The 14,908-nt window shown below is 54.3% G+C and overlaps 1 protein-coding gene across 3 annotated transcripts in view; it reads right to left on the bottom strand.

Annotated features, from left to right (window-relative positions):
• Nucleotides 1-14,908, bottom strand: part of ACTN1 (actinin alpha 1) — a 93,292-nt gene that overhangs the window by 7,457 nt on the left and 70,927 nt on the right. For all 3 annotated transcript variants that reach the window (XM_012781151.3, XM_012781152.3, XM_012781153.3), the window contains exons 9-15: nt 8,888-8,980; nt 7,349-7,579; nt 5,475-5,622; nt 3,073-3,223; nt 2,402-2,510; nt 1,820-1,960; nt 134-316 (exon numbers count right to left, since the gene is read on the bottom strand). In XM_012781151.3, the coding sequence (XP_012636605.1) occupies nt 134-316; nt 1,820-1,960; nt 2,402-2,510; nt 3,073-3,223; nt 5,475-5,622; nt 7,349-7,579; nt 8,888-8,980 (1,056 nt within the window). The remainder of the gene's footprint in view (nt 1-133; nt 317-1,819; nt 1,961-2,401; nt 2,511-3,072; nt 3,224-5,474; nt 5,623-7,348; nt 7,580-8,887; nt 8,981-14,908) is intronic.

The following is a 14,908-nucleotide window of genomic DNA, read 5'->3' as shown; positions in this document are numbered from 1 at the left end:
TCAACTTGTTCCAGAAATTCAGTTATTCGCTAGCTGGACACACAATGAGTGTTTACCATGTGACAATTTAAAACATGAACTCAACAAAAATCAACGAAGAAAAGACAAAAACCCCTGCCCTTGTGAAACTCACGTGGTCCCATTTGCCATTGATCTCCTGAGGCGTGATGGTTGTGTAGGGGTTGGTGCCCGCCATGTTGACGTGGTAGGTCTGTACGATCTTGGACACCTCGTTGTGGATGCCCAGGATGGCCAGACGCTCCTTGTCGGCATCAGGGAGGGTGGCCTTGAACTGCTCGTGGGCTGTGGTCAGTCCCTGGACAGACACAGGGATGGAGGAGTGCAGTCACTCAGGGGTCTGGTGCCTGCCCTGGGCAAGAGGAGCAAGGGGGACCCTTGGAGTCCAGGAAGAGGTAGGTGGAGGGGCCATGGGAGCAGGGGCCCACACCAGCTGGCAGGCATCAAACCAAAGATTGTTACTGCTGAGAACCCGGATGGAAGGGATTGCCCCAGGAAGGTGAAGGCAGAGTCATCAAAGCAACAGCTTCATCCTCGGTGCTGGGGAAATTGGCAGAAACCACCCTGGGACAACATTCACTATCCTAGAGTCACGTTGGGGGCAAGCAGACCTAGAGGTCTGTCCCCTAGGTGACCCCCGCCCCCACCCCCAGCACTGGTTTCCTCAGCTCTTTGCAAAACCTTTTTTGTTGTTGTTGTTGAGACAGAGTCTCACTTTGTTGCCCAAGCTAGAGTGAGTGCCATGGCATCAGCCTAGCTCACAGCAACCTCAAACTCCTAGGCTCAAACGATCCTACTACCTCAGCCTCCCGAGTAGCTGGGACTACAGGCATGCGCCACCATGCCCGGCTAATTTTTTCTATATATATTAGTTGGCCAATTAATTTCTTTCTATTTATAGTAGAAACGGGGTCTTGCTCTTGCTCAGGCTGGTTTCGAACTCCTGACCTTGAGCAATCCGCCCACCTCGGCCTCCCAGAGTGCTAGGATTACAGGCATGAGCCACTGTTCCCAGCCTGAAAAACCTTTTAAATCTAATACTTTGCAGCTGTATAAAAGGTTGAGGAAGCTGTTAATTGATGTGACATGAGCTCCAAGATAAATGTTCAATTAAGAATCAAGGCTCAGGATACAGTATATAATAAAAGCTATTTTTTGTGTTTTAAAAAAAGGTACAGAAAAGAACATGGAAATAAACACACTTGTTTATGTATGCAGACTATGGTCATGTTCTTACCTGGGGGTGGGGGAAAACCTGAGAAGGGAGACTTTTTATTTACTTATTTATTTTTTGTGACAGTCTCACTCTTTCACCCAGGCTAGAGTACCATGGCATCAGCCTAGCTCACAGCAACTTCAAACTCCTGGGCTCAAGTGATCCTCCTGCCTCAGCCTCCCAAGTAGCTGGGACTACAGGTGCACACCACCACACCCAGCTAATTTTTCTATTTTTACTAGGAACAGGGTCTCATTCTTCCTCAGGCTGGTCTCAAACTCCTGACCTCAAGTGATCCTCCTGCCTCGGCCTCCCACAGTGCTAGGATTACAGGTGTGAGCCATCACGCCTGGCCAAGAAGGGAGATCTTATTGCACACCCTTTTTATTTTTTGGATTTTTTTACCATGTGTATATATTACCTCATCAAATAAATAAAATGCAAAGGTTTCAAATCTACAAAATCCTTGAGATGCTCTTCCTCAGTCCTCTACCCTACAGGGGCAAGTCCTGCAGGAGTGTGACCTGCATAGCGTGGGCCATGGCAGCTGGGGGAGTGGCCACTGGGGCGGGACGTGTGGCTCACCTGGATCTCCTCAATGGTGTGCACGATGAAGGTGTCCTGCAGGTCCTCCATGGCCCCCTCCATCCAGTTGTTGAAGGGCGCGGCCCGCTTGGCATACTCCAGATACAGCTGGTCGATGGTCTCTAGCAGCTTCTCCGTCCGCTGAGAGGGGTGGGGGTGGGGGTGTTCAGCAAAGTGATGTCCAGAATCATCCCCCACCTCTATCAAGGTTCTCCTGCGAGCCCCAAGGGGTCCAGGTTGAGGAGCCCTATAGGGACCACCTCACACTGCAGTCGCCTGGCCCGGCCCCCAGAGTGTCTGGTTTGTAGAACAGGGAGGTTCTCAAATGGCTGTGGTTGGGTTGTCAAGTGCACCAAACTGGGAGGATGAGATATGTTAGGGCAAGAGAGGAGGCATCTCCGTCAGGGCAAAGACCAAATCCTGTGCCAAAGTGAATCTTCCAGTTAGGCCAGGGGTAGGGGAGGGCCGGGGAACCCCTGAAGTCAAACCCCTTACGCCAAAGCAAAGAGAGCCTTGAATCAGGAAGGGGCAGTGCACACAGCTGCTAAGCGCAGGCCCAGGTCTCCCTCCAGGGCCCCTCACCTCTAGAGCTTCCCTCCGCTTCTGAGTTAGGGCCCCCAGATTGTCCCACTGGTCACAGATCTTTTGGCAACGGGCATTGACACTGGGTGAGTCATAATAGTCCAGCTCACTGGGGAGGGAAGAGACAAAGCAGTCAGGCGGCCTGGGTTAATTCCCTGGTCCTCTCTCTCCCCCTGGGGTGGGGGGCACTCGTGGTGCGGGAAGATCCAGGGGTGCTCCCTTCATCAGACCTTCCAGGCACCCTTCCCATCCCACACCCTTGGCTTTCAGAAGACCAGCAGGGAGGAGACCAGAGAAAGCCAGTCCTCCTCTCCAATGGCCTCTGCCCAACCAAGGCTGGAGGTGATACCAGCCTTTACCCCAACACCTAATGTCAGGCAGCCACTGAGGCCCAACAGGAAAGCTCAGAGCCAAGGCTTGGTCATTCTCGGCTCCTGCAGTAGCCACAGGTGAGGAAGGAAGCCTGCGCCAGGATGGGAATGGTCACAGGCTGGTCACTCAGTAGCATGGATGCTCCTGTCTTCTGTATCAACTCTTTTCCCATCTAGACACCCATCTGCACCCACCCTTCTCACTTTCCACGGCCATGCCCCCATCTCCCACATAGGCTGAGAATGCCAAGCCCCAGCCCCTCACTGGGAGCCACAGGGAAGGGTGCCGGGGCTGCCTACTTGAGCTCCTGTGCGATGGCCGCGATCTGCTCCACGCGGTCCTGGTGGGCGGCCAGGTCGCTCTCGAAGGCCTCGTGCTTCTTGAGCAGGGCCTTGATCTCCGAGAGCGTGGCTGTCTCATAATCCTTCTGCCGCAGCATGACCTCTTTGCCTGGGTTCAGAGAGAGGGGCACATGGCTCAGCAGGAGCAGGGGCTGGGGGGGGGCATCTTCTTGGCCCCGACCACCCACCCCACAGAGCCCCAGGAGCTCCACTTCTGGGAGCACTTCCCAAGGAGGCGTCCACTGTACGGCGATCTGCCAGGCCCAGGCTGTGTCCCCACGTGTCATTTCTGTCCTATCCTCTACTCTTTTTTCTTAAATAGGAATGATAATACAATGAGTTTAGTAAAAGAAAATTACAGATAAGCCTACTTATCTACCTCTATTCAGTCTTTCCTTATATGGATGTTCTATTAAAACATTGGGCATATATGTGTCATATTTCCTGCTTTTGAAATATTTAGCAGCACATCATCAGAATTTCTACTCTGGCTCTGCGGTGTTCCGGCTGCACAGACGTCCCGTCGAGTGTCTGCACCACTGACGTAGCCACCCCTGCCCTCCCGTGGGACACTTACGCCCTGTGGCTTGCACTGTCACAGATGTCTCACCAACCACCTCCAGGCATGTGCTCTCCCCATGGTTAGGGCTAACTCTCTGGACAGTCTCGAGGAACGGAATGCCCAGGTCAGAGAGTAATAAAATCGTTAGGTGTGAATACATATGGCCAAACTGCTGTCCCCAGAGGTTGTGCCGGCATGCCAGCACTTCTCATGCTCTTGCTGGCAGCTGACAAGCTCATGAGGACAATCCTTGCCCTGTACCTTGGCTGTGAACTATTCCTTGGCCCAAGAGAGGACACATGCTAGCAGCAGCAGGTGATGAGTGGGTACAACCTCCACCATCTCCCTTCTGCTCTGCTGCACCCACGCCTGGGTAAGTAGCTCCACACAGGCACGGTGGAAGGTGGAGCAGCACCTCTGGTCACTGTGCGTGAAGCCCAGCACACGTGCTCATAACAGGGCGCCACCCCAACCCCCCCTTAGCTGAGGCAAGCACTCTTGTCCCCCTACACTAAGCCGAGCCACTCCCAAATGGCCTTAGGGTATGGCTCTCCCTACTCATCTCCAGCCTAAGGTTTCAGGAGCACAAAACAGGGCTGAATGGGGGAGTCCTGAGCTCCACTGGCCAACGGGTCTGCCCCAGGGGTTCCAGCTGAATGGTCGGCAGGGCCGAGGAGATGGGCAGCCCGCCCGCCCCCTGCCGCCCTGGCCCAGGTTCCGAGGACGAGACTGTTCTCAGACAGAGATACAATTGTCGCTCTTCAGAGTGAACCTCACCTGCCAATAAGCAGACGCTAGACACAGCCCAAGTGCCTCAAGGGGCATACGTGTGCTAAGGCAAGGGCACCGGTTCCTGCCATGCCACGGGAGGCCGGGCAGTGGAGGGAGCAGAGGACATCCAGGGCTACTCCCACCTGAGTGCGCCACCTGCTGGGCACTGAACTGAACATACGACGTACTTAGCATATCTATGCTTCACAACAACCCCAGGAGGAGGTTGTGTTATGTTGAAGAGCACCCCCGAGAACCTCACAATGTGATCTTATTTGGAAATAGGATGGGCCCTAAAGTCAACAACTGGTCTTTATTAGAGAAAGGAAAGGGAGGTCCAGTCACAGCGACACCAAGAGAAGCTGCCATGTGAGGTTACAGGCAGAGACTGGGGCTATGCAGCTACACGCCAAAGGACACCCAGGACTGTGCAGCCACCAACACTGGGGGGCAGCGTGGAACAGCCTCTCTGGGGCCACCAAAAGGAACCAGCCCCACCAACATCTCAATTTAGGACAGCCGGCCTCCTGACCTGAGAATAAGTTTCTGCTGTTTTAAGCCACCAAGTTTGTGTATATCTGGTACAGCAGCCCTAGGAAACTGACACAGGAGGGCGCGTTGTCACCCTGAAGGGCCAGTCACCACTCCAAACTGACTCCGCTTCTAAGCGGTGGATTCTAAGAGTCAGTATTCAAACCCAACCTGACTCAGGGGAGGAAGAATCAATTACTGTGACAAGAACAATAAAAAATTAGCACTTGCAAAGCACTGCACTGCGCCAGGAACATCTCAGTACTTTGTATGTATTAATTGATTTAATTCTCATAAACCCATGAGGTTGGTACTGTTATTATCCCCACTTTATTGATGAGGAAACTGAGACAACCAAAAGGCTAATGAACTTGCCTAATGTCACAGAACTAGTAAGGGACAAAAATGAAAAAAAGCAAAAAGCAAGAGGAGAGAGTTGCGGCTGGTGGCGGGGGAAAGCCCGGACCCTGGGGAGGCAGAGCTGGGTTGGCCTCACCGTCCGTCCAGGCCTCGTGGATGGAGGCCTTCTGCCGGAACTTCTCCGCCAGGTGGTCGAGCCGCTCCAGCCTCCGGATCTCATTCAGCAGCCACTCCTCGTAGCCCTTCTCCACCTGCTCCAGGCAGCCCCAGGCGTTGTTGATGTCCTGTGGGGAGGGGAGGTGCATGGTCAGGCCCCAGACTCCCTCCCAAGCCCCCTGCCTGCTCCATGCCTCCCATCTCTGCCCCATATCCATCCCAGCTCCCACTGGCATTTCCCTGGGCTCCCGGGAGCCAGGCCCCGGGAGGCTTGGGGCCTGGCAAGGCTTGGGACCTGTGTCCATGTGGGTCAGCGAGCTATGGGGCTTTGAGTAAGGAAAGAGCCCAAGGCCCTCCCTCCCCAGGGCTGGCTTCTGACAGGACTCCATACAATCCTAAGGCTCTTGGTCCCAGCCAGGTACACAGAGCGATGAACAAGGCAAGCAGACATGGAAGCCACCCAGCATTCCTGTGTTCTTCGATCTATCCATGAGCTCAGGCCTCTGGGCAGTAGCCTGGAGACTGCAGGGACCCTGGCCTGGGCGAGCCGGCCACAATTCCAAGAGGAGAAACACTGAGTGCAAACCCACACCCCTTCAGACTGGACCACTCCCTCCAGCTGGTGCAAGTATGCCCAGCTGAGCAGTGACTGGGGCTGGCCCTGCATGCCACCCTCCCCACCACGCGTCTTGGGCCGGGCTGCATTTGCCCCAAGGAATGGGCACTTTGATTCTCACAGAGCACCCTCTGGCTAGCAGCCACTCTGGCTTCCTAAAGCCTACTGATTCGGCCTTGGAACACAAAAGAGGACTGCAGTTTTCCAAATTGCCTACAGTACATCAAAGTCTTTTTTTTTTCTCCCTTTGTGATGCCCTGGATGCTGCCTCTCCCAGCACTGCCTGCCTTTCACCCGTCCCATTCCTGCCGTACATGCCTGTGTGTGCTTGTTACTCTTTACTTTAAGAACAAAAAGATCTGTCACAGGGAACTTGTTAAATTTTCTTCTGTATGTTTCTCTGGCTTATAAAATTTTTCCCTATAAAAATGTACCCCGGGGACAGGGTAAGGAGAATGAATAATTATATGAATAATAATAATAAGGAATAAAAGTGACATAGGCTGGGCATTGTGTTCATGTCTGTAATCCTAGCACTTTGGAAGGCCAAAGAGGGAGGATCGCTCGAGGCCAGGAGTTTGAGGTTGCAATGAGCTATGATCATGCCACTGAACTCTAGCCCAAAGCAACAGAGATTTTGTCTCAAAAAAAAAGTGACATAAAAGAAGAGTATTTCATGACATGGAAAGTTGGTCAACATAATATTAACTTTTTTTTAAAGCAACTTGCTATATAAAACATGCTTTAGGATTCCCTGAAAACTTATATTTATATGGAAAAACTAAAAGGATCCTTTTAAAGACTATAAGTAATTTCTATTTTCTGTACTTTGCTTATTCATATCTTTCCAATATACCAAAAAAAGGTCTATTACTTATTAAGGTAATAATTTTTTTTAAGTGCTTAATGATTCTATGGAAGTAAAAATTAACTTTACTGCTACTGAATTATGCTGTTTGGTTTGCCATGTCAAGGGTATTTTGTTTACAAAGATGATTGGGGGATGCTGGGGAGGTCTGGGGTGGATGCTCAGGAGTCTGAAAGGGCAAGCCTGACCCAGAATGGCCAGGGAGGGGCCACCCCATGGCTGATTTGGGCGCCAGCCTGGGTGGTAACGTGGAAGGAGAGAAGGTCCTCCTCCCTGCGCCCCCTCCCTGCAACGCTGCCTTTGACCACAACTAGGAGCAGCTCAGGGTGGAGAGACGGGTCGGGGTCCAGGCTCGGCCGCCGGTGCTCACCGAGACCATCCTGCCCTCGGAGGGCATGAAGGCGGGCCGGTTGCTGAGCCGCAGCTTGGTCTGCAGTGTGTTGAAGTTGATCTCCAGCTGGCACTTCTCCTGCACCTTGGGGGGCTTGTGCAGACGCCGGTAGTCCCGGAAGTCCTCCAGCTTCTGCTGCATGGCATGCATGGTGTTCTCGGGCACACGGTTCTCCAGCCACGGGATGGTGCGGCGGATCCACTCCAGCAGCTGGGGCGGGGAGGGGAACAGGGGTGGGGGTGAGGATGTTGGCAGGGAGCGTTCTCGGGCCGGCCTCCCCCTCCTCCCAACAGCTCTTCACACAGGGGGAAGGGGTACCAGGGAGGGGTCTCTCCTGACGGCACACTCTTTCCCCACTACCACCTAGGGCATTCCCAGGCCGAGCGGCCAGGTGCCAGAGAGGTGGCTAGGCTACCAGAGTGCGTTAACTCACAGCCACATCACTCAACCTCTCTGCTCTCCCTGCTTGGAACCATAGACCGTGTGGACACACAGATGACTAGAAGGCAGGAAACCTGCGTTTCAGTTCTAGATCCTAACTACTGGCTGGGCTCCAGTTTCCTTATCTATACATGGATGGGGTTAACAGCTGTTCTCTGAGGTCCTTGCCACCTGACACAGGAATCTAGAATGTGGGTCCCTGACTCAAAATGGAAGGGGCTGGTTTGGGGGCAGAGAGCTGGCCTGGTGCACAGGCAGGCAGCAGCCTGGATTATTTTCCTTGAGCAGAGGTGATGGTGGTGGAGAAGGTGGGGAAGGTATGGACATGACGACAGGAAATATACTGAACACCGCATGGTGCCAGGCATGCCGCCTGGATGAACTCATCTGAGTAACCACAGGAACCTTACTGGGTCAAGTACCGTGATCCTTCCCAAGTCACAGCAGAGGCAACCATGGCACTGCTGGGTCACGTGACTCGACAAGGTGCCCTAACTGGAAGGGCAGAGCAGGGACGTAAACCTGGGCACATGGGCTCGAGAACCTGGGCTCTTATGCTGGACAACAGATCCACTAAGAGGCTGGGCCGAGTGGCTCAAAAGCTGAATTATTTTGCGTAAGAAGCAAGTGGAACCTTAGCTCCAGTGTAGCCAATGGCAGAACAGGAAACCCTGCACTGTCCATCCTGTCCCCTGGGTGGGCCCAGCCACTATGCGAGCCTGAGGCAGCACTGATTTACCAAGGTCCATACCCTCTCAGGAGCAGACCCACTCCTTTTCCAATTTGAGCAAAACTCACAGACCAACAGTACGCCAGGCTGGAAAGGCCTGTGAGATCCCCTGGCTCAACTTGTACGTAAGAAGTGAAAAAACCGAGATCCACTTTGATCCTTTCTGGGAGCACCAAAGCAGAGGTCACGTTGCCTGGGTTAACTGTGCTGGGCTCATGTACACTCAGCCTGGGACAGTGCTCTAGGGATGGATTTGGAGGTGTAGGTTCTGGGGGCTCCTTTTCTTTCAGGGTGGGGAGGGCAGGGCCTTGCTGGGACCCAGCCAGGGGAACACAGAGGGTACCCACATCACTGGCCAGCTTCTCGTAGTCTTCCATGAGCTGCTCGTTTTCCTGGTTGACGGCCAACACCTTGCAGATGCGATTGGCTGCCGTCTCCGCCTGGCAACAAGACAGAGAGAGTCAAGACCAGCCGGCCCCAGCAGCAGGGGCACCTGGTACACACCTGTGCTGGCAAAGCCCCTCCCATCCCATCCCTGCAGCTCCCTGAGGCTTTGAAGTCACATCCCCCCATCCACCCCCCCGCCACCATCCTCTGTGCCAGCCCGCGGCCAGGCCCTATGGGTCAGGTGAGCCTGGACAGAGGTCTTGGTGGCTGAACTGGGCCCCCAAAGAAGGGCTGAGGTTGGGGCCCAACATGCATGTTGGGAAGAAACAAAACCAATCACTGAAATAGTCAAAACACTGAGGTCAGGTGGGAGGTGGGAAAATTCATGTCCACTCTGGAATTCCAATGCAGGCCCTGGAGTCCCAAGGCTTCAGGACCTCAGGCTGAACCTGCCATTATCTTAGAGATGTGGAAATTCAAATCTGGGAGGAGTCCTGGGATAAAGTGACAACTGAGAAGCAATGGGGCCACTCAGGGTCCCTGCAGTCTCCCAAGGCTCCTGGACCAAAGCCTGAAGCACTTTAGAGAAAAACGAGAAACCCTCCTACTGCACCAAGGGCAAGACTTAAGGACCAACCTCGCAAGGGCAGGATGCCTGGAAAGCCCAGCACGCACCTCTGGGACAGCCAAGCACCCCTCACATGCTGCGTGCTGGGCCAGCAGGGACTGCAGACGAGGGGACTGAATGATAATCAGATGCAAAGAGCTGGAAACCCCAGGGGGACACCACCTTCTAAGGCTGTGAAGGAGACTGGTGTACTGTGCACCTAACACCAGCTGGGTTTGCTCAGGTGGTTTTAAATTCAGCTGTGTTCTTGTGCATATTCTAACCCTCCACCAGGGGGAAGTGAACTCAAGCCTTTGGGGGACCACTGGGGAGAAGACGGATATGCATCCTGGGACCCGGATGGAGAAAGGTGCCCTGCAGGTGATAAAGGACACCTGGTTTAAGGGGTAGAAAGACAGGCTTCACAACAGGTTGACAAGTAAGACAAAATGGGTTTCAACTGCAGCAAGACAAACTGAAGCAGGGCCTAAGGAAGAACTTTCTGAGAATGCATGTGCTCAGAATTGGAAGGAATGACTAAGACGACGTAAATGTTTTTTTCTTGAAGAACTTTGCAAACAAGACCTACGCCCACCAAATCATGTGCTGTGTGGATGACTGTGCGGGGGTGGGGGCAGAATGAGATCATCCTGAAGGTCCTCGCCGGCGCACGGTCGCGGCCAGGTGTCAGAGCGGTTGGGACTCCATAAGGAGAATGTGGAATTATCCAGAAGGCAATGTATGAGTCCTCTGAGTGTGGACGCTGAGCCCCAGGGCTAAAGAAACTGAGGCAGGGAGTCACAGCCTGAGACCCTCGTCCCCTGCCCATGGCTCAACTCTCTCCTGTAGAAGCCAAGGCCACTTCTCACACAGAACTCCGACTGTCGTCCTCTTGGGAGCCAACAAGCAACCACCAGGCATCCCAAGAGACAACGGGGAGTTCTCGCCCCTGTCCAGATGATGGGCCCCAGAAAGAGCAGGTCCGGGGAACCAGGCCAGCGCCCCACGAGGCTGGCTGGGGGTAGCATCTGCCTGAGGCAGGAGGCCACCTGTCCTGCAGGCTGACGTGTATGTGGGGTTGGGGGTGGCTGCAGACGCCAGCCACAGATGTGCTCCCAAGCAGAGAAGAACCACAGGCAGCCAAGTAGGCAACCACAGGGCAAGTAGCAGCCGCTGCCATGACCTTCCTCAGATAAAGCCCACCTTAGCCTTTTCACTCTCCTGATTCATCAGCCCAAGGGATATAAACTTTGATGTATGTCAATTTACCAGGCTGGGGGACAGAGTGAGACCTGCACTCATGGGATTATAGGAGATGTGTCCTGTGGGCCCCCAGAGCCTCGCCCATCCCCCAGAGCCTGCTGACGGCTCCAGGGTCAAAGGACGCTCCTTTTGGATGATGTCTGGGGGAGATTCCATGCAGGCCTCCTGGGGACTTTTCACAAAGATCCAGCCTCTTTCTCACTCCTGTGTCTAGCCTGCCCCCTCCCAGGCTGGCCTCATCCAAACAGAGACCGACTGGGAACTCCCATCTCTACAGCCAGCGGCTAACACCTGGGCATCAGGAACACAAGAGCACTTTCTTTACAAAGGCCAGTCTGCAAACGCCACCCAGATGCCTCGAGGGATAGCCCAGCCCCCACCATTCCTTTAGGAAGCAAGTTCCTGAAGTCTAGATTTGATTTTTAGAATAAAATGGCAGGCAGAATCCTCAGAACCTCCAGCCTCCCCTGCTCTTGCTGCCCTACTTCCTCCCCCAGGCAGGCTGCACCCCCAGAGGAAGCTGCAGGGTGGTGGCTTAGCCACGCTCCCACCATGGTCGCTCTGCAGAGAGGCACAGTCACCCACCAACTCAGCACGAGAGGCGAGAGGTCAGCTCGCCGGCCAAGCCCAGGCAGGCCCGTAGGCCCAACGCAGGAGCGGAAGGGCAGCCAGGCCTACCCCAGTCACCCTATTTTCTAGCTTTCTAGCTCTTCTCTCACCTGGCTACAAGAACCCCTTGCATGGGGGGACTTAACGAAGAGGCCACCAGGACCACCATGTAGAGTAAAGAGTCTTGAGGAGACTGCTTCAGTTCAGAAGCCCAAGGAGACTGCTTCAGTTCAGAAGCCCAGGAGAGGTTTGTTCTGGGAGAGGAAAGATGCCTCCCCTGAGAGAACCTCGCAGACTGAAGCGGCTTCAGAAGGAAGCCTGGGAGAGCCCTGGCTCCAGGCTGCTCCTGCAACGGAGATGGGTGGCCCTGGACCCCTGCTACGAGAACCAGAGGGCAAAGACCTTTCTGATGTCAACAGAATTCATACCAGATAATGTTTGTTATATAAGCACAGACACTCAACGGGCTGAGGAAATATTCCACAGAAATAGGCAAGATTTTTACTTCCAAGTGCCAAAGGAGATTACAGAAATTTGTATTTCCTGTTGCCTAGTTCGTATTTTCCTATTTTTTATGACCTACTTTAAGCTGTGCTATTACATAACATACAATGATACTCTTAGTTTTATACTAAAGAGTTGTGTGTGTGTATTTAAGCTAGGGGCTCATCCCTGGAGTACTCCACCATCCCAAGCCAAACTGCTACCCTAACAGCCAGCATCCAATTACTTGGTGCAGGTATAGGCTAGAGGGGAACTGTCCTCAATTAAGATGACATAAAACATCCAAATGTGGCCAAATGATGCACTGTGGCTCACCATTCACAACCCACAGATTCACATGAATGCCACGAGGATCTCATCTGTGACATCTTTAGTCAAAAATTTCCCAACTCCAGCTAGAACTTCCCATTTCCTTCTTCCCACAGCGATCCACTGCCTTCTTCCCGTTGTCCAGAGTCAGTCACCACGCGTGGGGTTCCTGCTACTGGGGCCCACCGATCAGCACTCCCCAAGGTGGGTGGTGGGGTTGGGTAACCGGGGAGGAGCTGGTGCCCAGGGCGCCACAGCCCCACCCTCAGCTGCCACCCCAGCTTCCCCCTGGAACTCCTGCTGCCCGGACAGCCCACAGGACGCTCCACTCTCTCGCATCCCAGAGCATCTGCACGAGCTGTGACCACCTTCCTCGACAGGGCTTGTTGTTGTGACCCTTCTCAGCCCTCCCTGAGCCTTTCCCTGCGGACCCCTAACTCAACCCTAAGACCTACAAGCTCAAGCGTTGGCTGCTGTTCTGGAAACCGCGGGGCCTGCAGGCCCACGGCTGCCACTGCCCCATGCAGACGGGAGCCGAGCAGAGCGCAGGCTGGACTGCAGCCATGGCCGGCTTCTTTGTTTTAGGGTTTTCCCAGATGGATCATGAATTTACAGCAGATCAAGTTCCTGCCTTCTAAGGTTGTTTCTCAGAAACAGTAGACCATGAACTTTAAAGCACAACTACATAAACAAAATCTTAATGCTTTCCCCGTAGTCTAGATCCCTGCAGCAGAAGACGAGGAGAGAGGAAAGCAGAGAAACAACGAGAACCCAGACCAGACATCGAACAGAAGTTGGTCCTCATCTACCGAGGAAAATCACTCACACAGGCCTGTACGCCATCCGCGGGCTTGTGAGAGCACAGGCACAGCGGCTCGGTGCCTCTCTAGTTCCACCACGCAAGGGGTGGCGACAGAAAGACAGAGAGGATGGAGGGCACTGGGCATGGGTTTTGGAAGATTCCCCCCATGGTGCCGGCCGCAGAGACAGTCAAGACCAGAAGGATCTTCCTGCACCTGCCTGCTCCCCACGGGAGAGCAGGGACCCCCTCTGCCACCCTGCCCAGCTCTGAGCAGCTGTCCTAGAAGTGGCTGGGGGCAACTCTGGGTAGGGCCCCTGACCCAGGGCGCGAGAGCACCCCCCACCCCCACCACCCCCAGCCAGTGACCTTGACCTTGGGTGTGGACGAAAGAGCGTGAAATGGTTGCAACGGGGATGAGTGAAGGGGAGAGGGAATGGGGGAGGTGGCATGAGATTTGGGAAGGAGGATGGGCTGCCACACGCACCCCCCCACATACACACACCCCTACACATACATACCTCCCTACATACACACCCCCGCAGCCCCCATACTCCGTTCAAGCATTATCATCAGCCAGGACACAGAGAAGGCTTCAGAGACAGGTAAGGCCAGTGTCAAAGGGCATGAAGCTCAGGACAGAACCCCCGAGGATGAAGGGGGAAAGTGGAAGAGGAGGAAAGAGAGCTGGAAAGAGGGAAAGACCACAGCAGAGAGCTCAGCGTGGCCACGGCCGAGGGCATGCTCTGTGGTTACCAGGCCAGGAGGCCGACCAAGGCCAAGTAGAGAGCTGCTGCTGCTCACGCCCCAGCTTAAAGGTGGGGCTGGGAGGGGCCGGGGGAGGTCCACAGAGAGAATGGTGGAGGTGGGGGGACAAGGAGAACGAGGAAGCAGGAGCAGGGCAGAGAGGGGCTGCTCCCTGTCTTCAGCCAGCACCAACGAACCCTGGAAGGAGGGGAGCAGGGTCTCAGCTGCCCATCTGGGCAGGGAGCAGGGCTGCTGCTAGCCCATAGGGTGTCTCTGAGTCATTTTTTTACCTCTTCTCCAGGGCACGTCTATTGGGAAAATATACCAATTTTCTTAGAAGATATTTTTATTGCCATCTGCAGGATAATTTTAGTAATAAATATTCAAGTCTTCACTGTCTTTGGCACATATGGCACTTGCGTGTCTGCAACCTGCACAACTATCCATGGCAGGCCTGGTTAGGAAGTATCAGGCTGGACTCTGGCCTGGACACCAGGGAGGAGGCAGGAGACTTCTCCCTGCCCTGGCTGCTGGCTAAATTTGAGAGAACGGCGTTGCTCAAGTAGGGAGAGGGGAGAGAGAGAAGGGAAGGGGTCTTGGATGTTTCAGGGGACAGTCGGAAAGCATAGCCAAGAGCTGTGCTGACCGCGATAAGGGCTCTTGGTGTGGAGTCCAGGGAGGAAGCCGAGACCACAAGCTTCTTTCCCGTTTGGGGTGACAGAGGCACAGGAGGTCATTCAGAGGCTGGGGCTCTCTGGCATCTTCAAGTGTCCTGGCCAAGGCTCAGAGAGTGTCCTGTCCCCCAAAGAGCAGGAAGGGCTTCTCTAGTCCCTCCTTTCATTCCAGGGCCTGCTGCGGAGCGTCTGGGGAGGGCGGAGAGACGGGCAAGAGGACGCAGGGAGGTGGACGAGGCCAAGGGAGAGCTCACCTTCTGCGCACCTGAGAAGGCGTGGCTGTGACATGAAACATTAGGTCACATGGCCTTCCCATCCGGCCTTAGCTGCCTACACATCTGCACAGAGAAGGAGAAGAGGTTGAGAGGAGAAAGTGGGCAGCAGCCGCAGCACAGAATAAGCCAAAACAGCCACAGTGGACAGAGAGAGGACACAAGACAGGGGGACGGACAGGACGGGAGGAACAAAC

Source organism: Microcebus murinus, chromosome 6 (genome assembly GCF_040939455.1).
Source record: "Microcebus murinus isolate Inina chromosome 6, M.murinus_Inina_mat1.0, whole genome shotgun sequence".
NCBI lineage: Eukaryota > Metazoa > Chordata > Mammalia > Primates > Cheirogaleidae > Microcebus > Microcebus murinus.
Note: the sequence above shows the minus strand (reverse complement) of the source record. Positions and strands in the feature narration are given on the sequence as shown.